This window comes from Cuculus canorus, chromosome 13 (assembly GCF_017976375.1).
Source record: "Cuculus canorus isolate bCucCan1 chromosome 13, bCucCan1.pri, whole genome shotgun sequence".
In the NCBI taxonomy this organism is placed as follows: domain Eukaryota; kingdom Metazoa; phylum Chordata; class Aves; order Cuculiformes; family Cuculidae; genus Cuculus; species Cuculus canorus.
The window spans coordinates 383,269-409,195 of record NC_071413.1 but is presented as its reverse complement, the minus strand read 5'-3'; the positions used below and the strand labels follow the sequence as shown (position 1 = coordinate 409,195).

The 25,927-nt window shown below is 43.4% G+C and overlaps 1 protein-coding gene across 1 annotated transcript in view; it reads right to left on the bottom strand.

Annotated features, from left to right (window-relative positions):
• The window catches only part of SHCBP1 (SHC binding and spindle associated 1), a 255,291-nt gene extending 230,186 nt beyond the window's left edge, over positions 1-25,105 (bottom strand). The window contains exons 1-14 of the mRNA XM_054078490.1: positions 24,941-25,105; positions 24,142-24,312; positions 23,450-23,565; positions 22,444-22,652; positions 22,016-22,108; positions 19,266-19,499; positions 19,003-19,171; positions 17,655-17,775; positions 14,660-14,791; positions 13,632-13,750; positions 12,808-12,894; positions 12,324-12,465; positions 9,063-11,606; positions 3,995-4,192 (exon numbers count right to left, since the gene is read on the bottom strand). Coding sequence (XP_053934465.1) covers positions 11,284-11,606; positions 12,324-12,465; positions 12,808-12,894; positions 13,632-13,750; positions 14,660-14,791; positions 17,655-17,775; positions 19,003-19,171; positions 19,266-19,499; positions 22,016-22,108; positions 22,444-22,652; positions 23,450-23,565; positions 24,142-24,312; positions 24,941-24,977 — 1,953 coding nt within the window. The 5' untranslated portion in view covers positions 24,978-25,105 and the 3' untranslated portion in view covers positions 3,995-4,192; positions 9,063-11,283. The remainder of the gene's footprint in view (positions 1-3,994; positions 4,193-9,062; positions 11,607-12,323; positions 12,466-12,807; positions 12,895-13,631; positions 13,751-14,659; positions 14,792-17,654; positions 17,776-19,002; positions 19,172-19,265; positions 19,500-22,015; positions 22,109-22,443; positions 22,653-23,449; positions 23,566-24,141; positions 24,313-24,940) is intronic.
• Between the last annotated feature and the right edge of the window lie 822 nt (positions 25,106-25,927).

Below are 25,927 nucleotides of genomic sequence, written 5' to 3'. Positions count from 1 at the left end.
AGCTCAATGATCCGTAACCACGGTGCTTTCTACCATCATTGACAATTGATTTCCATCTAATTCACAAAGGGCCAAGCTCTGGCCTTTTGTACGACCCAATATTCTCTCATCACCCATGTGTTACGTGATGGTTCAATTCACATAAGCGTTTCTAATCAGAAGTCTCTGACATTGACGTCTCAGCTTTCAAAGCAAATTACGGGATCTGTGAACAAGTAATACCTAGAGGCAATTTTCTGATGTGTTGTTTTGGGGAGATTATTTTTTTTTCTGAAGGCTCCCTTCCAAATTTATAATATTAATGAGGCAAAATTATCTGACACATGGTGTGGTGTGCAACTTAAATAATGAATATTTAGTCCACACGCACAAGTGCCCTTGACTTCAGTGAAAATTCTACATAGTGGATACCACAGAAAACCAAAGAGCAGAATAAATAAAACTTCAGCAGAATGATAGCATCTATTGCTCAAATCTGACACAACCAATAATTCTCCATCATTACCCCAGTGAACTGAGCTTTTGTTCACTCCCGAGTTTTACAGATCTGCTGATACCTTTTTCAACAGGCTCTTTTCCAGCAATCCCGTCGATCCAGTGAATTGTGTGCTATCATTTGGAGATGAACCAAGGTAGGAGGGGAGAAAAAAAGGCCAAAAAATAGGAAAGAAAAGCTAAACCTCCATAGTAGCCATGCACAGCATAACCTTGACAGAAACAATGTGTTTGGAGGACCTGAAAAAGAGAAGTACTCACAGTTTGACAAACATGGGGCAGAACAAGGTTCAATTAAATAGTAGGGTGCTTTCCTTGTATTTATAGCAGTTAGCACAAGCATCTTCATGGATACTTCTGTAGTGTGAATTCCATTTATGAAAGCAACGTGCACAGAGTAAGGCTAAGAGGGGTAAGATTTTGACTGAGGACTGAAATGCTGAACCTGATGTAACCTGCCCAATATTTTCACTTCTGAGGTACCCTGTTGAAATAAAACATGTTTCAAAGTATCAGTTATCTTAAGGTATTGGGCTCAAACCAAAGCCTGCTGTCATTCTTCTAATAAAACCTATCACACTCCCAAAAACATTTTAGCCCATACCACTGATTCTCCACAACCGTTTAATCCTCAAAACATTTAACCTGCTAAAGGATCAACTGTATTTATACAACTTGAGAGGAGGAACCAAGTCGCATTTATCACTTGTAGCTTAGAAAGTCTGGGTTTTATACATCAAGACACTATGAATATTCCTCGGAACGTTTACACATTAATGCCAGCACTGCTCAAACAGCAGCTATTCTCCTTAGATTATCAAGCCCTTTTTAAGAACACTTTAATACTATATTGTCATCAGGGCTGGCAGCTCTACGATTATGATTAAAATGAGCTATTTTATTACTGACATCTCATAAAACACTCCATCCAAAAACCTTCACTGTTTGCAATACAGGAAACCTTTTGCTCTGAAGAATGGTATATTTGTGCATTACCTCCTAAACTGACTGGATGGGAGCCTGCGTGGGAGTGTGCCCGCTGCAGCATTTCAACCACTCTTGCCTGAGCTGCATGTTAGGATTCACGGCACATCTCCAGCTTGTCATAGGCAGCACGCTTGATACAGTTTGATTTCAAAGCTGCTTGCTACAAATCCTCTGCAATCAGCTTGTGCTTGTTATTAATACCTTTAATCTGACCTCAGCCAGGAAATCTAGTGCAGTGTGACTTTGCGAAACAGACTGAACAGCAATCAGCAACCATATCTGATGGATTATGTTCTTTGTACACTATTTACAGTGAGCAAAGATCACAAAACCATACACACCCTCATGCTTGTGTGTTACTCTGCATGCAGGCACTCAAGGGGAGTCCATTTCTATTCTCATTATTATGCTCTCTGTATCAACAGCAGTTGAGAAGAAATAGCATTTTTGGGAAAAGGGACATACCGTCCCTCTAATGAAATGAAACGTTCACAGCTTTGATCTGTTAATACCACACCTGCTACAATTTGCATATACTATGCAGTAAACAAAATCAGAGCACTGTTACATATAATGTTTTGCTTTGCATATTTAACTGAAAATCCAAGACTTCCTGGACCTTAGGAAAAATGAATAACACTTTCTATTCTCCTGGAAAATGCTATTCATCACTTCACTGGTACTCATCCCTTCAATTTAAGTTCCCTTCAATTTAAGCTGCCGTTACAGACACAATTCTGAGACCCGTGTAACTAGAAGGTAGTACTGTACTACTAATTTAAGTGAATTTTCTTTACACAGAATGCATTCTGACAGCTGTTCCTACCTTTTTTTAATGTACAGTCAAAGGCAATTTTCTGTGTACACGCTCTCTCCTAGTCTCTGGGGCCCACAGTGTCTACAAAGTTTCCGTTCCTTTGTGCACAAAAAGCACATCATTGAGATTCCAATTCTTCAAAGAATTCACCTGCTCTGGTCAACAGCACTCATCCAGCACATAGTCAAAGAAGACTCAAACCCCACAGAGTGCCGGTAAAGCTAAATGACATTTCATAGCATGGACTTTTCAAACAGCATCCACCTGCTGAAAACAATGAGCTGATATGTTGACAAAGCTAACCAAACCCACCTGAGGAAAACAACCTCTGAACAAACACAACTTAGACTTCCTGCTCTGCTTCCTCTCGAGCCAGGAAATACTGGTTATGAGGGAATACTAGGCATCACCCTCACTGCAATGGGTGATCAAATAACAGGATGCGATCGTTCACAGAACAGAATGGAATGGGACAGCTACAGAGAAACAGGTAACAGATAAAAAGAGCTGCTTTCGTGATCATTCACGAAACAGACCGGTTACATTGGGAAGGTGCAGGAAAATATGGCCGATAGTCAACACCTCCACAGCCTGTGATTAAAGCAAGTAAACATGTCTCACTCCTGCAAAATTTCTTTGAAAGCCCTTTTTCTGAAGAATTTTTACCTGCCAGATAATAACTGTCATCACCTACACTCTAAAACAAACAATGGAAATCCGTTTGGAAACAAACACAATGTTTTTTATCTGCTGCCTATTGATTCTACTGCTGAAGCAGGGCACTGTGTGTTTAAGTCAGGTGATTTCTTCCAATACAACTGCCTTTTCCAATCAGGATATATAGCCCTGCATACCTTTCCAGTAAATACTGGCAAGTACCAAATGCACTGTAAGTAATTTCACAGAACACCTTTCCAAAATATTGAGACTCAGTGTGATCCAATATTGAATTCCAGAGGTCTGGGGGGATTTAATCCAAAATACAACACTGCAACGTATAGAATCAGAACACTCGTGAACTACACATGAAGAAAAAAGAAGAAGTTAGGTTATATTACATATTATATCAGTTATTTTTAATGGCGTTTTAAGTTAAAATCTGCTGTTTTCCAAACTACTGACTAAGCTGGAAACATCTCATAAACTCACAAAACAGAAGCAATTTCCAAGTGCGAGCACTCAGCATACAGAGCAACTTAGTGTTGCTATAGCAACGAGCTCACATTTCTAGTCTGCTAGTTGCTTTTAACTGTTACTCTTAATGCTGCAAGTGTCCTCACACAGAAAAGGTGGTGGAGTAACATCCCTCTGGTCAGGCCCGAGAGCTGAGCCTGGCAGGTGAGGATCTTGCACGCCAGCTGTGTGAGGTGCGCAGACCGCAGCACCTGCAGCTCCACACCTTTCTAGGAGCTGCCTGGTGAAACGGCAGCAACTATCGCACCAAGAGCTACACACAGGCCTGCAGTGTCTGCGCTGGGGCACAACTGCCAGTGGAGCTGGGCAGACATTAACATGAAGGTTAGCACCTCACAGGAGCGACCATGGCTGTCCTCAGCCACTTAGAGCAGGCCTGTGTGCCAGTGATCTGCTCTCTCAGAGGCCCGGGCTGTGACTGGTGGAAGTTTTATACCGGAGTGCCTTCTAGTGGTTATGGAACAACAAAATCCAGCTTGAAACAGAAATCCAGACACTTACCAAACAGCAGCAGCAGCAGAACTGAGTAGTGTGGAGGCTACAGGGGAATCGCAACGCTCCAACAGCTCATGTGCCAAATTGGTGCTAAATTCAACTGTTCCACATGCATCGCAGAGACCCAGGGACAGGCCTTCGCTCGAGCTCAGGCTGTATCACCAGAATCACAGATTCCCAGGTCCTGGTGACACCGTTGAAAACCTAAATGAAAACCTGCTGGTTTGCACGTCTGGGCTTTATTTTATCAAAAAGAAAGGGCAGAAAGAGAGGAAGACGGAGAAGGCTGGTGGGTTAGAGGATAGCACGGAAACAAACCGCTTGGTTGAGACATTAGCAGGGAAGAGGGAAACGGAGATGGGAATGAACCCCAGGAGCTCACCGGGACCCGTCCCGGAGCCAGCAGGAAGGCAGCAGCCCATGGACGCAAAGGTCCAGGGACGCCGGGGCGAAGAAAGCCTCCAAGCCCCCGCCGCGTCCGCTCGAAACCCGACAAATAAGGACCCATCGCCTCCCCGGCCTGAGGCGCTTCCCGCGGTCACGTGCGTGGCAGGGTCACGTGGCCGCGCCGAACGTTCTGGAAGTGGCGCCCCCGTGCGGGCGGGCGCGTCAGAGCGAGTGGTTCAGGGGGGAAAAGATTTTCAAGTCATGGAGCCCGACCCCGGCGCTGATCCGCGTCCCTGAGCGCCACATCCACGCGCTGTAAACCCCTCCAGGGATGGGGACTCGGCCGCCAGCCACACCGAGAACCCTTTCCCTGAGTAATTCGGCCAAATATGCCATCTAAAGCTTTTTGTTTATGCCCTGTTCATGCTCCGCTGTCGGCAGCACTGCAGGGTGTGCCAGGACCTCCCCTCCGCCTCTCTGTGCATCACCTTCAGCAGAGCCCATGCCGCCCCAGCACAGCCCGTATGCACCAAGCCCCGAGGTGCCCCATCGCACAACATCCAACGGCATGGGCTCCAGATCGAGCCCTGTGGTGCCCCATCGCACCACGTCCAATGGCACGAGCTCCGGATCGAGCCCCAGGGTGCCCCATCGCACAACATCCAACAGCACTGGCTCCAGATCGAGCCCAGGGTGCTCCATTGCACAACATCCAATGACAAGGGCTCCAGAGTGAGCCCTGGAGTGCCCCATCGCACACATTCCAACAGCACAGGCTCCCTCTATCACCTCCACACCCTCAGAATAACCACTCCGTGGACTCCAAGGCCAAGTCACACCTGCAGAACTGACCGCTACAGTAGGTGGAATCTTTTTTGCCCCCTTTCGCAGATCCAGCCTTTTCTGTAGGTGCTGCATTTCATGCCAATAGAGACACCTTCTTACTGATACCAAGCTTCGAGAGTGGGAGTTGTTAATTTTAACAGATATGCTGACAGCACAGTCTTGAGATTCGCTTGCTTGACGACTCATCTTTATATGTCACACTTAGAGCAGGTAAGCATTACGGTAAAACAAGCAAGAACAAGGCAGTGTTGTGACAGATTGCACTCCAGCAGCAATTAGAGAGCTTGACGAGTGTCATGGTATTTTGGGAACATTTCATTCCAAACCCAAATATGTTTTCTGAAGATGTTTGTTTTCTGCTTTGTTTCAAATCCATACAGAATTTTTGCTGCATCATCACTGTGCTCTGGTCTGCTGCTGGAGTGCACAAACATCCAGTGTGCAGGGAACACCAGTAACAGCAGCAGTTCACAGCTAATCTGGGTCAGCACAGAGACAATGCCAGCCACAGGTAACTGACATCACGAGACTGACTTGCAGACACCAATGCTTTTTAAAATGGACCATTATGGTCCTTTTGGCTTCTTGGGTCAATACTTTGAGACGTGAAAGACCACATCCTTTCCTGTTGTTTGCTTACAGTCAAAGTTATGTTCTATCCTAAAAAGAGCTCACGCAGATGGACGCTTTGCTTTGCTGTCCTAGGAGCGATGAGAAACTGCCAAAAAGGAGATGGAACAAACACGGCCGCCCTTGGAGCGACACGTATTGCTGGCTGGAGGAGCCTCCTGCAGTACAGACAGAAGTGAGCAGGAGATGATGGGGCTGCGAGGAGGGAACCTGCAGCACCAGGGCAGGCCAGGAGAAGCCTGGTAAACACAAGGCGTGGGTACACAGGCAGAGTACTGGCCCAAAATATGCATCAATTTACATTTTGTTTTGATTAGAAAAATAATTGTTAACTAAGGATGGAAAGGGTCTGTACAATAAGAATGTCGTGAGCAAGGGGAAATCCTCACCAAAATGCTGTTTACATTCCATTTTACACAAGGGATTTTATTTTCTTTTAATTGACAGATAGCCTGCATTTCTGGTTTTTGAAATTAGTAGAGGCATGCAAAATGTTCCCAATTTAACAAGACAGGATTCCATCACAACGGTTCTTTAAACAAAATTACTGACAAATTCTAACATTTTTTCCTATGTCCCATGCATGTGGACAGTGTTTCTAGCTGCACATCATGATTAATGAAACTGCTTCCTTCAAAGACAAGAAGAGAAAAGAAGTTGGTTTTTAATGAAAGAAGCAATAGAATCACAGATTCATAGAATAGTTTGGGTTGGAAGGGACCTTACAGATCATCTAGTTCCAACCCTAGGAATGGTACACAACACTAAAAACCAAAAATAATTAAAAATGTAGAACTATCTATATTTATGGAAATATAGGCTGTATTTAACCCGGTGGGAAAGATGCAACCAGACAGTGCATGGATGTGGCAAACACTTTGCTGGCACAAATAAATTCTGTCTTTCCAGAGCTTCAGTGAAGAGAAACAGCATTGCTACCGCTGAAGGAACTCTCCAAAGATTATGGACTGGGCGGTGTGCGTTTCTTAGAGCAATACAAAAAGAAATGTTTCAGATCAGTTATGAGGGAAAAATATAATCTTGGCCTGCTTTAATGAAGTAACTGATGAAATCCCAGATTTATGGGTTTTCTGTTTACCAACACCTTTTATTAAATTGCTTCCTAAACAGTCCTGCTTGCCTCTGAAATGAGCAAAAGCTCCTACTACTGCAGGTAGCAAACTGATGGAATGAATACCCACTTCTGATTGCTATCAGGTAGACAGCAGTTTAGTAGAACACTTAAGATTTAAAGAGCAACCTTAAATCTTATCGGAGACAATTACAGCCTTTGCTAAATTTAAACTGAAGAAAATGGCTGTAGGACCTTCCGCAGGCTCATGGTTATATTCAGCGGTAAGATAAATAGTATTAGTAAAAAGTAATAATGGAGTAGCTAGGCAGAGAAATACATAAGACAAATACAAATTACCTACTGAATAGGAATGTCATATTGGAACAAATACCTGCTCCTCCAGCTCAAACTTGAAACAGTGGGCAGGCTGTGTATTTCAGGAAGAAGCAAGTGTAAAGATTTTGGAGTGAAGACTTATGCATATCCCTAAATTTTTTGTCAAATCCATCTGGACAGTAGCCTACCTCCTACAAGAAAGTACTCAGAACATGGAAATGCAGCTGTGGGATCCAGCAACTGGTCAGGTTGCCGGTCCCCAGCAGTCCATACACCATTCCATCTGTTCCTGTGCAGCACCGATGCCACACACTGAACGCCTGCTGTTGGCGTTTAACTCCCACACACTGCATGAATATCGTTTTCAAATAGCGTTTGTGGGTGGCAGAGAGTTCCGAGAAGCAAGAACAGGCAAGCCAGCAACTGTCCTTCAGAACACACAGCAAACCCCAACAGCAGTCCAGAAGCCAAGAATACAAAGATTGTTCTACCATCTGGTACTGTTAGAAAGATTCTCATTCAAATTTAAAATCATATACCCCCTTGCCTTCCCCCTGAAAAAAATCTTACATCACGTTCCTTTTTCCCTTAATGTAGCCTTCTGGCTGAGCAGTAAAATGCCCAGCAATATTACTCTTCCATGCCAATGGTTTAGAGTTTATAACAGCGTAACTGGGAAAGCATCCCTGCTGCGAGAAGGGACAGTGACAGATGGCTTGAGATACTACAGTGACTGGACTGACAAAGCAGTAAGCATGTAGTAGGAGTTCAAAAATCTATTCCATATATTCCACTTGAGGTAAGGTTAGCAGGCATTAAAGTGGAAGCTTGATAGCAATGGTTACTTCAACACCATTAAAAATACATGTATGACTTCTTTGTTACCACTTTCTGGAGGAAAAAATAATATATATAGCAGGCTATTAATTTCATTTTGTCTAATTAATAATTTACTGAGTTTTAAACTAAAAGCTCCAACTAAACAGATCTGCCTCAAAGGCTGTTTCATATCCTCTAGTCTCACAGCTACACTTGTAAAATGCGTATCATTTTCATTAACCTAGCTGAAAATATGTAAATATCAATGCTTATTTACCACAATCTGTATTGTCCAGGAATCCTTTGGGAAAAGCAGATTCAGAGAACAGGACTATTGATCCAATCAGTCATTGGAAAGATAAGGTGAATACAGTTGTCATGCATTACTGTCCAGGGTTCGGGTGACAGGTAGGGACAGGACATGCTGCATGCAGCTGGTTCCTCCTGGAAATACTCAGGAAAGACACGAAGGGACAGGGAAAAGTTTAAAGACAAAGCCCAAAGTTGCGAAGATTTGAGAAAGGAACAAATAGGGTAAAAGCCAGAGAGACAATATCTAGTTGGTTCTGGCCCTGTTGTAAGCCATGGGGTCAATTTTAATTTAATAAGTACAAAATGTAGTAAGTCAAAGAACAACAAGCTAGACCAACAGAATGGGGAAATCTCATCCTGAGAGAAAGTTATTTTGCAGCTGCTTATACATTTATTGAAACTAAATGTTTTTACCAGCTTTTCTTTTACAACATTCTGGAATTAGTTTGTCATTTAGGAGGCAGGGAACATTCCCAGAGAGGAGAGCAGATCATTAGTCATTGCTGGAACATCGAACAATTTTAAGGAAAAATTAAGAAGTTTAAGAAAATTGTAAAATGTAAGAAAAATGAAGATTTAAGAAAAAAATTACAGAGAAGAAACAGAATTTGTAATTTCAAAGATATAATCTACTAACAAAACACATTGCTTCGAGTTGAGTGTACAAACCTTAAGTTAGTCAACAGTTCTTTCCTTTTATATTCATCCATCTCTCCTTCCGCACTTCAAAGGGGAATTAAAGCTGCCAAACAAAGAAACTTAGATTTATCAGTGACATAACTGACTGGAAGGACAGCTCTCAGATGGGGAGGCTCCCTTCAAAGTTCAGTCCCTAGAGGCTCAAGTGTCATCAAGTATTGAACCACAGTTTTATAACACAATTCCGCACAAAGGAAGTGGCTGGAAGTTGTACCAGCAGCCTCGTCTTTTCACATTTTGCTCATGGACCCACTGACAACCTGCACAATGGAGTCATTGTTGGCATCTGCCACAGGAACAGGCAAAACTGTGCTGGTTTTGGAAGCAGAAGAGTTCTACTTTTATAGGTATCTTCATAAATGTAATGCTAAATTTTAAGAAAGGGAGATAAGAGGCTGTCAAGAGATAAGCCAGCCTTAAAATGAAGTGCAAGAGAAAGCAATGCTACCCACACATCACAAAGGCAGCTCACTCAGGAGAACTAGACTTTTGAAAGGTGAGCAGAAAGAAGCACAAATTTATAGTTTTTAGCCCCAGACATTTTTAATAAAGATTACACTCGGGAAGGAAAGGCATAATATCAAAGCATGAAACATGGCACATGACCTGGTGAATGGCCTAAGATGCTAAACTCTTGCCAGAAACATCAGGCTTTCACTTCACTCTTTACATTTAGGCATTTGTGTATGTTGAGATACTGCAGTGGTGTCTGTGTTCATCAAAAGGCAAAGCCGAGTCCTGAAGTCACGTCCTGAGTGGAACAAAGCCCGCAGCAGTGGGCAAGGAAACCTGCAATGAATTCCATGGCTTGCAGAATGAAAAAAATGCTTGTAGATCACACCTTTCTCTTTTCTGTTCTTTCAGCTGCTCACAGTCAAACAAGTCATGTACTGAAGTGAATTTTGATTCTCTTCTTCGTTTAAGAACAGACAGAGTGAAAAATTTGGAGCAGACTATTCACATCCACTTCCAGGTGAGGCAGTCATTTCTGGTGAAGGCATACATCTGCTAAGCTACTTTCAGAAATTATTCCAAAGTCAAATTGCTGGCAACATGCCTTTCCTTTCTTAACACCACATTTGACTCATTCACAGGGCGTCCCAAATCACTTGCACATTCCTATTTTCCTACATACAGTTCACACAACAGTTCAAAAACTGACCTACAGCTCCAGAGACAGTACAAAAGGCTTAACACATCCAGATTTGTAACTGAAAACCAGAGAGGCACCGAGAAAGACGAGTCTTCAATCAGGCAGTCCTTCCAGTTTCTCCCTCAAATAAAAACTAATTGTGTGCAACAGTGAGCCACTGCAGTGCCTCTGTTTCACTGTACGTTTCACAGCTGTGGGCTGGGAAGAGCGCAGTGTAAAGTCATTTCTTAAATTTCCCATTCATTTCCAAAAGCTCAGCTGCTATGAGGGGCATACAGGTTTAAAAATTTCAGAGTAATGCACTGAAAGGTACAGTATGAATACTGCTAACAGACAGACATCTAGTTTGATTTCTCTTTATTCAGATTGATGGAGTTCTCCTCAGTAAGGAAAAGGTGCACAGGCACTGGTAGCCATTGGCAGTAATCAGCTGGGCTCAGGAGGCACAGAAGACTGAATGATGCTCCCCTTCCAAACGCTGTGTTCTACAAAATCCTTCAGGTAAGAAACAGGGCAGTCAAAAACTACGTTCCTGAGGAAGAGCATTTCACTAGCTTCGATCCAATGGACAAAATTTAAATTGGACATTAAAATGGACAATTTTTGTCCAGCTCTTACAGGAGCCAGCCGCAGAAAGTGACGCTTCAAAATATGGAGGAACATGTACCACAAATCGCTGCACATATGTTGTCCACTCTTCCATGATGAGCCCTATCCATATTTTCTTTCTTCAAAGATTTTTATTACAATGAGAAGTTAATTAAGTACACTGAAAATTCATCGGGGCACTGGCAAAGTGGCAATACACAGATTAGCAGAATAAACACACAGTCTCTACACTAGAGTTCAGTTTTCCATGTTACCCATACTTCTGAGCAAGGAAGCAAAGTCTCCACATGCAATATTTATACTATTAATAAATATTTGTCACATTTAGTGACATTATGGAAGGCTGATGGAACAGGTTAACTCCTTGGAAAGCAACAGTGAAAATACCTTGTGCAAATCTTACTGCAGTGCCATTAGGAGTCGGGATAGTCAGAAAAGAAAGGTACCAAAACTTCCTTTCCCATTCCATTTGAACTGATTTCCCACAATAGAAACAAACATTTCTTGTGACATTAAGTTGTCATCAGCTTCTGTGATTCCCAGTTCACTCAATCTTTTCTTCTGCATCTGACTTTTCTTCACAGAAGTAGCCCCAAGTTCATTTGCAATTTCATCATTGTCTTCAGCTTGTTCAGCAATCCCAGCTTGCTCATACAGCTTCAACTCACCAGTTACACACTCGGGAAGTTTTTCTTGCCTGGAGCCCTCTACACAGGCTGTCCCATCACCCAACTGGGCAGGTTGTGTATTCCCTAAGTCAGGGAACAATAACAACATCATCAAAAATCATGTAAAACAGCAAAAGCGTTTAAAGTTCCTGGAATTCAGTTTTCTTCAGGCTTAATATTCTCACCTCACTCCCTTTCTGGATGACTACTTAGTGACAGCCACATGTTCCAAATACACTGCAGGATGCTTAAGGAAAAGGTTCCTTCTTGAGATGACTTCAAGTTGCCAAGTGACAGTGATATTAGAGAAAATTACAGCGGGTTTAGCACTTGGGCAGTGATAGTTCTTGAATAAGATATGAGAAATGCAGTTGTGGCATTTTATTACTGCAGAATTTTTCTGTGCTGGGAGCACGTCTGCTCTAAAGCACAAGAGAATGAGCAGAGAATAACCATGAACAAGAACAGCTGTAAGAGCAGCCACATCTGCTTTCCTGCTGGTGACACTTGTGTTTCTGTATGACCCAAGGAGGCCATCAGTCACAGGTGCTGCTCAACAAGGAGCACAGAACCGGCAGGTAAAGACTTCACCATGGACGTGCTTACAGACCACGAAGCAAATATTCCCAGCATTTCTCTGCAGCATCCTTTAGGAAATTCTGACAGGAAGATTTATTTCAGCTACACCAATCCAGATGTTATTAGAAAATTTAAGAGACTTGATAGTGGATTGTGCAGTCCCAATACTGGGTATGCCAGATTTACCATTTTTAGCTGTTTCCTCTAGGAAGAGTAAAATACCTTTTGTTCTCTCTGCTGAAGCATCCTTTACGTCAGAGGGCATCATTGGCCTAACCAGGACCACACCGTATCCTTCATTATTATGGACCATATTATTGACCATGGTTATTTTGGGGATGTCATAATGTTCGTCTAAGAAGTTCTACAGCAAAGAAATGGAAATCCAACATGTTACATCCAACTAAAGGGATGCCAAATATTCTGGTTTTGGGTAGAACAAGTTCTGTGCATTGGCTAGAATTCCATTAATTGCCTATGCAAGTGACATTGCAAAAGGCATTTTCTTTCTGGCAAATAAATAAAATGAGCATACTGCTTTTGTGGATTAATGCAAGGCGAACAAATACCATCATCACCATAAAGCACATATACGTGTTCTACCATAAGGCAGCAAGGTTTTAGGCCAACCTAAACACAAGTTAGGAACATTAATTCTCGCAGCTATAAGCTTTTGAAAAGCAAGTATGTTCGGCCTTGAACTGACCTTTATGAGTATTCCTTCCTTGCAGTGGTGTATGCCATTGTCCAACAGGGTGCACGTACTACCTGGATATATTTCCACACCAGCACCCTGCAAGATAAAATTGATGGAGGTTCACCAACAGTTCAGAGACGTTTCCGGTTTCACTTGACAGCCCTATGGCGGATCTTTGTGTTCATCTACCAGCATGCGCAATGCAAAATCGTGTAACCACTCCAGCTTCACGGCTTTGTTAACCAACTTGAGTAGCAACACCCAAGGCTGAGACCCTATGGATAATATTATTGCCACCAGTCCATAAAAGGTCTGTTGAAGATTAACTGCACAGCCTTGCGTTTTTTCCTTTTCCTTAGTTATCCACCTCAACACATAAAGCCCTATCATTCTTTGAAATGTCCTAATCGGAGTTCAATTCTGTGTTTATCATCCTCCTGTAAGAATCGAAGGACACAGTGTCCAAAAAGGGCATTTCATTTGCAGAACAAATGCAAGGCTTAATGAGAAAATTATTTATGGGCAGAGAAAACAGAAAATCACTTTAACAGTATTGCAGGAGATTAATAAGTCCAGGGGCACAGGAGCAATTACTTCACAGATGTGCCCTGTTAGTACATCACTTCCATATTGCTACACAAATCAGCATGAGACACCTCACCAGACGCTACTGGTGGTGACAAGAGCCTTGGGACCGATCTCAAGCCCAGTAACACTGAATTTACAAAGGTTCTCTCAAGCCATCCCATTACTGCCTGTATTATTTCCCAGCAGCAAACTTCCTGTATTATTTTACTTTAGGAAAGAAGCCAGAGTTAAGAATTTGTTTGTACCTTTGCACCATACAGATCTGACTTTTTCATCAATAGCTCAGCTGATGTCCGCACTGTTATGCCTGTAGTTTTGCATTGCAACACACAATTCTCCAGGGTGGTTTTCCCATGATGCACATCTACACACACAGAAAACAAGTACCATTAAACGGATCGGTTATGCAAAGGCAAAGTCCTCCTGCAGATAGATGGGCTTGTAGCATTTTTGCAGTGCGATAAAATTACTGTTAATTTTATCCACCTCGGGTTTATTTTGCCAATTTGCTCACATGTGGTTTGAACTCCTACTTGGATTTCTAACACAAGCAGGAACACTGCAACACTGCTGCAAGGAAGCATGAGTCATCTGTCTTTGAGGTTTCTTGCCTTTTTTTTTTTTTTTTTTTAAAGAGCGACTATTCTTTTCCTTGCATCCCTAAGAGACCTCTGAATTAATACAATATCAAATACCTTCATACAGGCATTAATAAACGTTTTACTATGTTTAAATTCAAATGTCTGTTTGAGGCAAAGTATTAATTAGCACCTCCTGCAAAGACAGAAGGTCACGGCCAATGGAATCATTGGATATAACAATTATTTGTGCCTCAGTTTCAATGTGCTGTGAGTCCTACACCAGTTCTAGAGCCTCTGCCACTCCTCAGCAGAGAGCTGGCTGGTTCAGCTACAGCTGAATATTGCCAGGGGGATTCTTTTGTGGAAAAAGGAATTATTTCCTTTTCCAGGTAGCCCGGCATAGGCCGGCAAACAGTCAGACTCAGGCTGCTATAGCAGCAGAAGAATGATCAAGTCAAATGATCAAGAATGCAAAGGCCACAATAGCTTGAGAGTACAAAGAGCAGAAGTTGCTTTGATGTCCACATTAAAAACAAATTTAAAAAAGGGGGAAGCCTTGATATTTGTACTTGTAAGGCTCCTCTTTACAATATTTTGTCAAAACTGGTAAACTCTAACGCTGGGTCCCAGATTTAATTCTAACAGTAAACTACAAAAGATACACAAAAAGGTCAAGATGCTTTCACACTTACTTAAAATCCCTTCCACAGCATCATGTTGCACTAACTTCAAGCTGGAGATCCTTATATTGGCTCCTGTACAGTTAACAAAGTTGTCTCCTTTCCCTCGTTTTTCTATCACAATATCATCTGGCAGGCCATAGCCTTAGGGCAGAGGTGAAAGAAGCAGGTTTGGTTAATAACCACTAACAGTCAGGTGCTTATTACATAACCAACATTTACACTAAGTGCAGAGGTTTAAAATTTGAGATCTACCATCCTGAATAGGATTTTCCACACATGGCTATGCCTTATATCTGCTCTGTACCAAGGTACAGGCACTCAAAACCAGACTCAAGTTACTTTACTGTAATGGCACACGATAAAATGCAGTTACTTGAGACAGCTGAACAGAAGGGGATCTGACCTCACATTTGCCAAAGCCAAAGTTCTCACTCCCAGAAGCCAAACAGAGCAGGGGGATGCAGTAACCAACGTCGCACAGGCCCCCGCAGTCTGGCTTCAAAGTACAGAAGTTCACTAGAGCAGACAGGAGTTCCAAAGAGCACAGGGGAAAAAACATCACCACTACAACACAAGTGTAAGTGCAAAGTGCAAAGAACCTGGTGTTTAAGTTAGTCAGCTCCACTCAACTTCCCTATTTAAATGAAACTTGGGTGAAAATTTTATGTTCCTGTATTACATAGGCTTCCAGATAACTCCGATTAAGAAAACTTTCACAAGCATATGCCAACACTGATTTACTAAGTCATCCACAGTTGTCAGCATTTCACCACTTACAGGGAAATTTATGAACACGTAAAGCTTTTATTGCTTGTTACTGACAAGAATCATGATAAAGGAAGCAATAATGCAGCGTCTATTAAAGCAGCTTCAGTCCTACCACTTTCTAAAGGCACAAACTCAGATAAGCCAGGCCTGGGAAGGATGCTAGCTCTTAACCAAGCACAAATACTGGAGCATGCAAGCAGAAAGGTTAAAAAAAAGAAAAAAAAAACACCTTAGAACAAGAGTTGGCACAAAGGTTTAAAGACAGTAGATTTAATACAAAGTGAAGTGACTGACACTTCAACATACCATACTGTTATTCAGAAGTCTTTTCCCGCTGTTCCTGACTTATGGCACCCCTAGGGAGGGGGTGGCATGGGGCATTTCAGTACGTAAGAGCACACCACAGGACAGCAAGAGGCAGACCTAGTTTAACTTCCTGCCAATATGGAAAGGGGTTGTTATCCAAGAGTTTTAGGAACAGTTGTTGTGCAGACTACCTGTGGCATTTCTAACCATGCTTTTTAGCTTGATTTACACTTCCTCTCTGCAGCAGAAGTTCTAGTAGCCAGCAGGAAGCCGGTGACAAGACCAGGAATAAAGACTGAAAGATTCCCCAGGAGTGGCCAGTGCACAGCATGGCCATGGCTCTACACCTGCCTGGAAGCTGAGTGACTCCATGGGAGATAAAGGCCATTGTCATCCAGAAACACTGAGCAAAGATATCAGATGGGCTGGTGCTACAGGTTCCCATCCAGCTGGAACAACTACAGTAAAGCAGAAACGGAGTCTCAGGTGCCGTTGCTACACATTTTTGTCAAGCGATAAAGTTATCCTTACCATGATTTCCTGCAGCTTTAACCTCACTTAGTTCCTGCATGGTTTTATTTATCCCTGGCTTACTAATCCTCATACTTTCAACCTTAGCACTGACTTGCACAGTGGCTGGAAAATGCTAAAAGCTCTGCTAAGCAAAGAGACATTAAATCTTGAATGAGTCACCTCTTCATCCCTAAAAATGCCACCAGAACAGCCTACTGCTCAGATTAGTGCCAGCAAAGTTTTGCTTGATGCTCCGACGTCAAGCGTTTTTGGCTGCTACTACTGCTATAAAAAAACTCTATAACAGGAATCCATATAAGACAACTAAATACCCTGTTTTATACTAGAAATGTATTTATGTGCCTCACTCCTTAAAATAGAGCGGCTCAGCCTTTAATCAGTGTGCTATTGCACCATTTGTGTTATTTCCAGTACAGATAGAAGAGCAATAAATACCACCCCACACAATTTTAGAACAATGCCATTCTTGCCGATAAATAAAGCGCTTTATCGAGATCCTTTCTCCTGCAGGTGCATTGTCTGTCAGCATGTGTCTCTATAGAAATCACGGAGGCAAGAGGAGGGCGAGAAAGAAAATGATGCTCATAAAACAAGAAGGGCAAGAAAAATAAAGTCCAGAACTGCAGGAAATTAAACTCCCAGCCTTCTGCCCATTAAGAAGTTCTGACAAGAAAAGAAGCTGAATAAGTATCTGAGCAGCTGCATAAGCCCCGGTGATATACAGCCAATTACATTGCAGCAGAGCGTGCATGCCTAAAGCTGAGGAATTGCACACAGAACTGTGAGGCAGAGGTAGCTGCATATCCCAGGTAAGGCAGAAGGACTTCAAACACAAATACTTTGCAAGAAAAATGAAATTGCATATGCTGTGTCTGTTTCTACAGACTAAATACATGTTAAATCAAGAACTCTCTCCTGTACCCTTGCCGTTCACACAATGTAGGTTCATGCTGGCAGTCCCTCCATCACTGACATGCAGTTAGTGCCAGGAACCAAGTTCTGACAGCACTGGGCTCTTCCCCTCCATACTCACCAGGGCTACACTGGCTGTACCTCTCAGTGTACCCCTGAAGTGGAGAAGAAAAAGGACATCTCGTATGTACTCTTAAGTTACTGACTCTAAAAACTGAAGCCTCTCAGAATGACTTTCATGCCTTCTTGAAAAAAATAAAGTCCTTCATGTTTCTTTTGAACCCTCTGTTACGTAAATAATCAGGATCTAGCCAGACAAACAGGAGGAAATGAAGAAAAGAGGTTACTCCATCCCACATCAGATATGGCTCCACAAAGAAAGAGGCAACGCTCCCGCCAAACTCTGCAAAACGTAAACCCTTACGCAGAGCTCATTTAAGATATCCAGTTTGTTTTAAGGAGCATTATACAGCAAGCCTTATACCTTCAAGTTCAACTGAATCAGCAATGCAGAACACGCCATATACAACATAATGACCAGGACAGATGACAACTCTGTCTCCTTCATAACAGGCATTTACAGCTGTCAGTAGATCACTGTGAAACTGTAAAAGACAAATAATATAATCAGCTCCTCGAAACACTATCAAAATGGATACATTATGCCCCTAAACCTTGCTCTTCATTTAATGTTGCTGCTTTTGCTTAGAAGAAACACTTTTTAATGGCATTAATAATACACAATTCAAGAATCACACTCACTGGACAAAAATAGCCTTAAACCATTCCTTTGATGTTTGTGTCATGTCCATTCCCCTAGAAGGAAACTGGGGCAGAGAGACAGATTGAAGAGCATATGCACCAGAACACAAACCTCAATATGGCCTTGGTTCCCAGCCAAGAGTCGAATTGTGCCTCAAGTGGCTTGCCATGAATTACTGAAGGGACAGATAACAGAAAGTGAAGAAAACAAACACAAACAACTCTGCAACTAGACTTGAGCTGGACTGGACACTGACAGAACCCCTTGCTTCCAGAGCAGGTCACCCTAAAACAGAGCTGAGATTGTACAGTGACAAATACAGGGTCCACATGGTCCTTTACCTTTGACCAAAGAGGGCAGGCTGATAACCTTCAGAAATATTACTGGGGGATTCTGTATTGAAGGATAAAATCATACAGAAAAATTGCACATTTACTGCTTCCCAGCAAATTCCAGGGTAAGCACCATGAGAGCATTTTTCAATTGCCAAGTAAAAAAATCTGATTTATAGCCCAGATGTTAATCCAGAGCCTTCCCTGGGGCTCCATTTTGCACATGTGTAATTCATGAACTTGATACGAATACAGCAAGCAATCTCATTTAGGCCCAAGGAATCCAGACTGTTCTTCAGTGCTGAAGTGATAAGTCCTGTCTGAATTCACTAAACATAACTGCCTTAAAATAAATGTAATTCCAACACATAACAAAAGCAACTGAATGCCATTTCTTTCTTCAAACTCTAGATCGCTGTCAGTAGCATCAAAAGATGCAGGTATTTCCAAACTAAATGTAAGTATTACACCTTACCATGTTTCATTGTAGAATTATCACAGAAAGTTTATCTCATCATTTCCTACGTATAGGAAGGAAATTGTTCAGATTGCTGAGCAGACTCAAATGAATTAAAGTTATTTGTATCATCCCATCTTACCACTTATTGTAGTGGGTTTTTTTTGAACTGACAAGCAACAACATTGTGCAAGTGTAGTATCTTGCACGTGATGAATTTATTCTTCCACACACTAAGGACAAAAACATATTGGCAGAGAGAAAATCCCTGTTACTGTACCTGTATTTCTAGTTCTTTGCCACAAGGTTCAGGGCAAAGTTTGTCCCTTATCAGTGCCTGCAACAGACTTGTGGTCACAGTTGAAGAAACGACATGAGTGATCCTGGTACCTGCTGGTCTCGATCCTTTAGCTTGGAGACCACTGTATTTTTGGTAACCAAACACATACCTGAAACGAGCAAAGCCATCGGTTCCTTAGTAATGCTATAAAGTTTAGTGCGGTTCCCCACAGAGCCGCCCTCCTTGCACAAACCCCTGAGTACCTCAGCAGGGGATTCTCAATCAGTTTTAGCTTTTGCTTTAAGTGCTCTATTTCCTCATACAATTTTAGTCCTTCCACCATGGAGACATTTTCTACCTCCGAGTCTGAATCACTGCTTGGTATGCTGTTCCTCACGTTTAAAAACCTCCGGTAAACCTCTTCACACTGAGACAACAGGTTCTGGTAGTCAGCTACGAGCCCAGAAGGCACACGGTGTTCAAGGATGTCATAATGCCTGCAATTCAGAGCAAGGGGTCAGTGCACCTCCCAGTTACAATTCTGAAAGATCAAATGCAAACCCCGGAGAGAACCCGAGATCTGTACCAGTTCTTTAGTCAAAGTTCTCTGCAGTCTATATCAACGCTTTTTATTTTTTCTGAAAGTGGCAAAACCAACAGCCTGAACAGACACGAAGATATTACTTTCTAAATAGTTCCCCATCCACTTGGAAAGATCATACACAATTATCAGAAACTGCCTCTAAAACAGAGGCATAAACATACAAAAATTGTAAGAATTTAGAAGGCTACTAGATATAAAAATTAATCTATTTTTAAGTAATTATTTAAAAAATGAGAAAATATCTGAAATAAAAGAAAAAATCGTTTATTATGCAGTCTGTTAGCAATGATCTACAGACCTACCTGAACAAAACTGCAGAATGAATAAGAAATGCATTATAGGCACCAGGTGAAGATGTGAAGGTGCTGCATACTAAATTCTGTACCACCCCAAGAGTAACTTCTACAAATGAACTTTCAGGCCAGAAGAAGCCAGCCCAGAGCTGCACTGACAAAGTCCGAGTGACGAGGCCATCTGCCAGCTAGACAGTGCCAACAACTCCAGCACCAATCATGGTCAATACAAAAAAGCTGGACAGCAATTAATGATACAAACAAAACAAGGTTTAATTATCTCATCCCATTTTTATAGGGAACCAACTGAGCATAGCAGAAATGCCTCTATCCACGAGGCTACGTGACATAAGGGCAAAGATGGTCCCTCAACTTTCAGAGGTTCTTTCAAGGGTGCACTCAAAGCGTGCTGCAAAGAGCAAGAATCCATAGTCAGAGCAGTCAACATCTGTACAGTTCCAGTGAACAGGATGTACGAAAACATAAAGCCTCACAAAGTTCTGGGAACAGGGTTACCAGAGGCAGAGTAGGTCAATGCAGGGTGATTAACAGAAGAAATTATAGCAACATAGAAATATAAAATATTTGAAGAAAACTATGTTGTACATAATTTGGCCCTGAAAGGCACACTCTATGTTTTAGAGCTGCTCACTATGACAGCGCATAAAGCTAACTTGTTTTTTCAAGCTGTAGTTAAACAGCTCACACAGCTTTACCTGCCTGAGAAGACTAGTACAACCTAATTGCAGCACAGAGACGCTGTCTGTTCTCATTAAAACAGTGCACACCAGAGACAGGGAAATTTTAAAGCATCGTATGTTTCCATGCATTGAAGATGAACATTATTGCTGAGCTGACAGCAGTCCTTAGATCACAGGATAGCACCAAGACCAGTGTGTCTTGGAGGACAGGCTTCGTATCAAGAATGGCATAGGAGAATCAGAAGGGATAATGTTTACTTTTCTGCTTGAATACATTGTTTAATCATTGTGGATTCTCACCAAAATGGCTGCAAGGCCACACACAGCATTAAATAATAAAAACATTATCCCATAGCACATAATTGAGTTCTGATTGCACTCCACGCGAGGCTCCAAAACCACAACTACAGAAGGGCTGTTTGCTGGAGCATGCAAGCACAAATGCTTCAGAAACAGGTACAATTGCCACATGTAACACTTCCCTCTAACGCGTATGATCTCAGGAAAATACAGGCGTACCAGAGACGTCCCACATCACACGCTGTCCTTTTTGAAAGGGAAGGCTGCAGCCACCTTTACAGTGGCGGTAATTATACTCATTTTCTTTGTAAGGCATGTGCTACATTGCAGCACCTGTGATGTCCTGTTCTAAATGGCATTCCGGGGTGGGTTATAAGTTACTGATGTAGCTCCCCAGCACCACAGCAGTGCCAAACCAGGATCCCAGTGACACGCACATTTCTGGACACTCGCAACACTAAGTTCAAATAAGTAAAGGAATTGAAAACTGGTCCTAATGAAAGGCTGAAGAAAGAGTCTGTCAAATCTCAGGTATAAGCCTACAGTAAAAATCCCTTTTCAATTATTTGTTCCAGGTATGTTTTATGGTTATTTAGCATCCTAAAAGATATAATCAAATTGTGTTCTTTTGCACTGCTTCAGTTCCATATGGCTGGGCAGCATTAAAAACTCTCCTTCAGAAAACCCAACGCCCACTAATCCCACTAGGGAAAGGAATGCATTCATTCCTCCTTCAGCATGATCAGTTTACACTTTTTTTTTAATATTTGGTTCCATTCTGGTTCTTAGTCTACCTCCAGAAGTATCAAAGCATCCCACGCCAGCTGTAACTAGGACTACAATTCCTACACCTGCAACTTGCAGGAGGCTATAGCTGGGTGTGGAGTGCCACCTGATGGAAGGTCAAGAATTACACAGGCTTCAGAAACCCAGTGGCACCCTCAGTTGCACTCTTTCCATACAAAATCTTGACTATCAGCCAGTGAATGCTGTTAGAACAAACTTGCTCTGATTTACTAGCAAACAGGAGTTTGTTCTCAATCTAGTCGTGCGTCACTGTTCCCATGTCGCTCCTCCCTGCCATCCTACCCAAACATCAAATACGTTGCACTTACAGTCTCAGCCGAGGCTCAACACATCGCACAAAGTAATCAAAATCATCCTCCTCCTCCTCGTCCCAGGTCCTCCAGATGCACTGGTAGAAGAACCTTTTAAAACAAAGGAAGCTTTTAGTCCCACAAAGGAGGCCACTTTTACCTGAGTAGAGACAGCAGCACTGGGAATACTAATCCCTTTCTGACAGAGAAAGACTGACCATAATCTGTAGCCAAACATGCCTTGTGATTGTGTGATTACCTGCCGCTGCAGAGGACACCACAGATTTTCTTTGTTGGCAGCCTCCTAGTAGTACCAGTCATCAGATTTACTTTGGAAACCTTGGCTGGTAAAGCTGCCAGCACGACAAGGACTCGGGGCAGCACCCATGGGTACTACCAGAGTGCAGCACTTCAAGACAAAAGTTAAAGCTGGAGCATTTTCCTACCTGACGTGCTCTACGGCAAGTGCTGTCTGGTCAAACTCTCCTGATTCATCATACACTACCCACAGCTCCTGCAGGGGTATCCGACGCTCCTTCAGCTCCAACAGTTCCTGCATGCATTCCAAGGTAAAGGTGCTATCCCGCAAATCGCACAGGAAAGGCTCACTGAATTGCACAACTGCTTTCAAAGCCGAGTACTCCACATCAATAACCTGTCAGAAGAAACAGTTATTAAGAATTCTCGGACCTTAGCTGCAGCTGAGGGAGGCTAACGTGATGCATAGGTCACCAGGCCACACCACAAGTGCCAGCTGACCCACACAGACCAATGCTCACTGCATAGGAAAGGGAAGCTTCAGCTGGAGCGATAACCCCAGAACAGTTCTTAGGAACTCATCTGGGGCTCAGTTTTCAGTGTCTGCAAGCTGCAAACAATCTAAAGAGGGACGCTGAATCAGTGAAAAACATTTAATCATTAATTGGGATGAGAAGCTGTGGGGGTACATTTCACCCTCTTCAAACACATGATGGAACTGCAAGTTTGAGCATCGAAGGTTTGCAAAGATGTACCACTTGGACATTGAGAAGCCTAGAAAAAGAGTATCCCAAACCGGCAAACCGCAGTGGGTCTCTGACAGGAGTCAGCAATGTGGAAGAGCTGCTGTTAGTGTCACAGTGGGTGAAAAGGAAGAACTTTACTGATAAAAAAAAATGACAAGTGATCAGAGGCCGATATTTGAAAAGACTACATTACAACAGCCCGCTCTGGGCTAAGTACTTCTCTCCTCTGTGACCAGAGTTCTACCTCACGATTTATATGCACTGACTCAATCTTCCTCCCCTCCCAGCTTCAATCAAGGAGCCCTTTGAAAAAATTCCAATTGCTCTAGCCATCACTGGCAAGTTACTATTTTCTTCGGCTCATAAAGCTCACAGATAAATGATATCTGTTACAGAGGTAAACAATGTTAATTGGAGATAAACACTCAAGCAACTGCATTCAATTTACCTCAACAACAACCTCAAACACATTAGTGCGCCAGATTGCCTGCCATCCAGATGGCTCCATGACCTTCTCCAGGTACTCAGCTGTGAATTCTTTCACCTCAGAAGCTTTGCAGTCAGCTGAAAAGAAAGGTAAGATAATAACATTTATGCAAGAAAAGAAACGAAACTCCTACAGATCATTGGAAAACAAAAGCCACAGTTGAAATGTTCCTCTAGCACATCTAAAGCTGGACTTCATTCTGTTCTTCTTATGAAAACCATCAGGTCTTCTGCTGTCTGTCTCTGTACTGAAAGAGCTGGAGACTCACCTGAGAAGAGATCCAGTACTCAACCTTCCAGGCACCAGGGGTTTCGGTGCCAGTGGTATTAGACTGCTAACCTGTGCCTTTTCTTAAACAGCCTTACTACACGCAAAGTACTGGCAAGATCAGTTAAAACAAGACACAGAATCCAGTGTCAGCACCTTTTCCTTTCAGTCATTTAAATATGATTTACTTGCATTAAAACCATTGCCCTCTGCTCCACCAGCTAGAGCTGCCGAGGTTGCAGCGTAAGCAATGGCAGAACGTTACATCTCTTCTAGTCCCCATTATTGGAAGCATCCCACAGTTTAATGTGGAATCGACTCCATTTAGAAACAGTCAGTACAAGAAGGCTAACTACTTGTTATTTTTCTAATAAGAAATTACTTACCCAAGATGTAATCCTGGTAAGCTTTAAATCTCTCATAAAACAAAAGACGGTCAGTGTGAAAAATATCTGGAAAAAGCACATTTCCATCGGGCACAGTCCTTCCCAAGGCTGACCCCAGCTTGTCACGGCTGCCATAATCGTTACAGGAATTATGGTCTTCCTGGAGCAGACCTGGAGAGGAGTGGGAACACAGCAAACCCCACAAACTGTCAGTTCAATGCAATCATCACTCACTCCTCTATTGCCAAAGAATTCCTGTTCGGCACAAGATCTACCATGCACTCGGTTTCTACAAGACAGCTTAAATTCTCCGTGGTGATGGGACGAACCTCCCGGGTTACGCGCTCTCTTCTCCTGTCCCAAGGTCTGTTCGCTGCCGTTACGCGCCGATTTGATGGATACACAAGACCTAAAGCGCTCCGGGTAACACCGCCGCCCTCGCAGGCGCCGGGCCTCGCTGGCGCTAATCCGAAGTATCCCGGAGCACGTCCCAAACCAGCCGATCCGGAACACCTCTCGGGATCGCTGTGAGCACAGGGCAGACGCGGGCAGAAGGCGGGACAGCGCTGCCCGCGCCGCATCACCGGCACAGACACCATCCCTCCCTCAGCCTGAGGAGCCAACAGAGCCTCCGCGGACACACAGGGGACGCGGCTCTGACGGTTTCACGCCCTTTAAGCGGGCTCTGGCCGAACCCTCCCCCGCAGTGGCCGCCCCCAGCACGGCGCGATCGCTCCCTGGTGGCCGCGGCCCGGGCATTTTCCCCCCATCAACGAAGCGCTGCCCTCACCCCCTCTACCTGAGCTCCCCTCACGGGCGGGCGGCGGCTCCGCCATGGCGGCGCTTTCGAAATCGCCGGGCAACGGCCGCCCCGTGACGTCAGCGGCGGCGCCCGCGCTGGTTGGACGGAGGCGGTGCCCCCTCTCATCGGGCGGAGGCGGCGCGGATTGGCCATGGGCGGGGCGGGCGCTGTGAGCCGCGGGAGTTTCGAACCGAAGCACTCGTTCTCGCTCCCCGCAGCCGCGGTTCCCCGGGGCCGAGCCCCGCCCGAGCACCTGCATAAACGCGCCCTGACAGCTCATGCCTATTCTGTTATTTTCCCGAGGGCTCGTTCGGAGTCAGGACAGCCCCTCCTTCCAGCCGGGCGCTGACGAAGCGAACCCGCCCCTCTGCGGCTGACCCCCCCCTCCGCAGGGGTTCCAGACAGGTGGGAAGGGGCTTGGAGCAACCGGATCCAGGGGAAGGTGTCCCTGCCCCTGGCGGGGGGTGGAACTGGATGGGCTTGCAGCTCCCTCATTCCATGATTCTATGATTCACAGAAACAGATGCAGGATAACAAAGTGACTTGGTTACTGCAGACCAGAACTTCATTATGTGCCGTGCGTTTCACCAGAGCGATATCTGTTCATGCCCACGGAAAACTGAATTCCAAAGTTGAAGACCTGAATAAAAATAGCAGAGTGCTTTACCCAGTGTTTCTATCCAAAGCGAAAATATCTCAATTCTAATTCACTGCTGGAAGACAAACCCTTGACATCAGTTCTCTCTTGAATACACACAGATCTCAGCTGAGAGCACACACTATTTCTGCTTTAAGATGTCTTAAAGGTATATCTTCGTCGTCACATCTCATTACAAGGCAAAGTAACCTTGAAATACAAATAGAATCAAAAGATTGAATTATTTTATTACATATAATGAAAACAATAGCTAGTTAAAATAAGGTTTGCAAATCAGAAAAATGTCAATCAAGTGGGTGGAACGAGCAGCTGAGACGAGTTGGCAG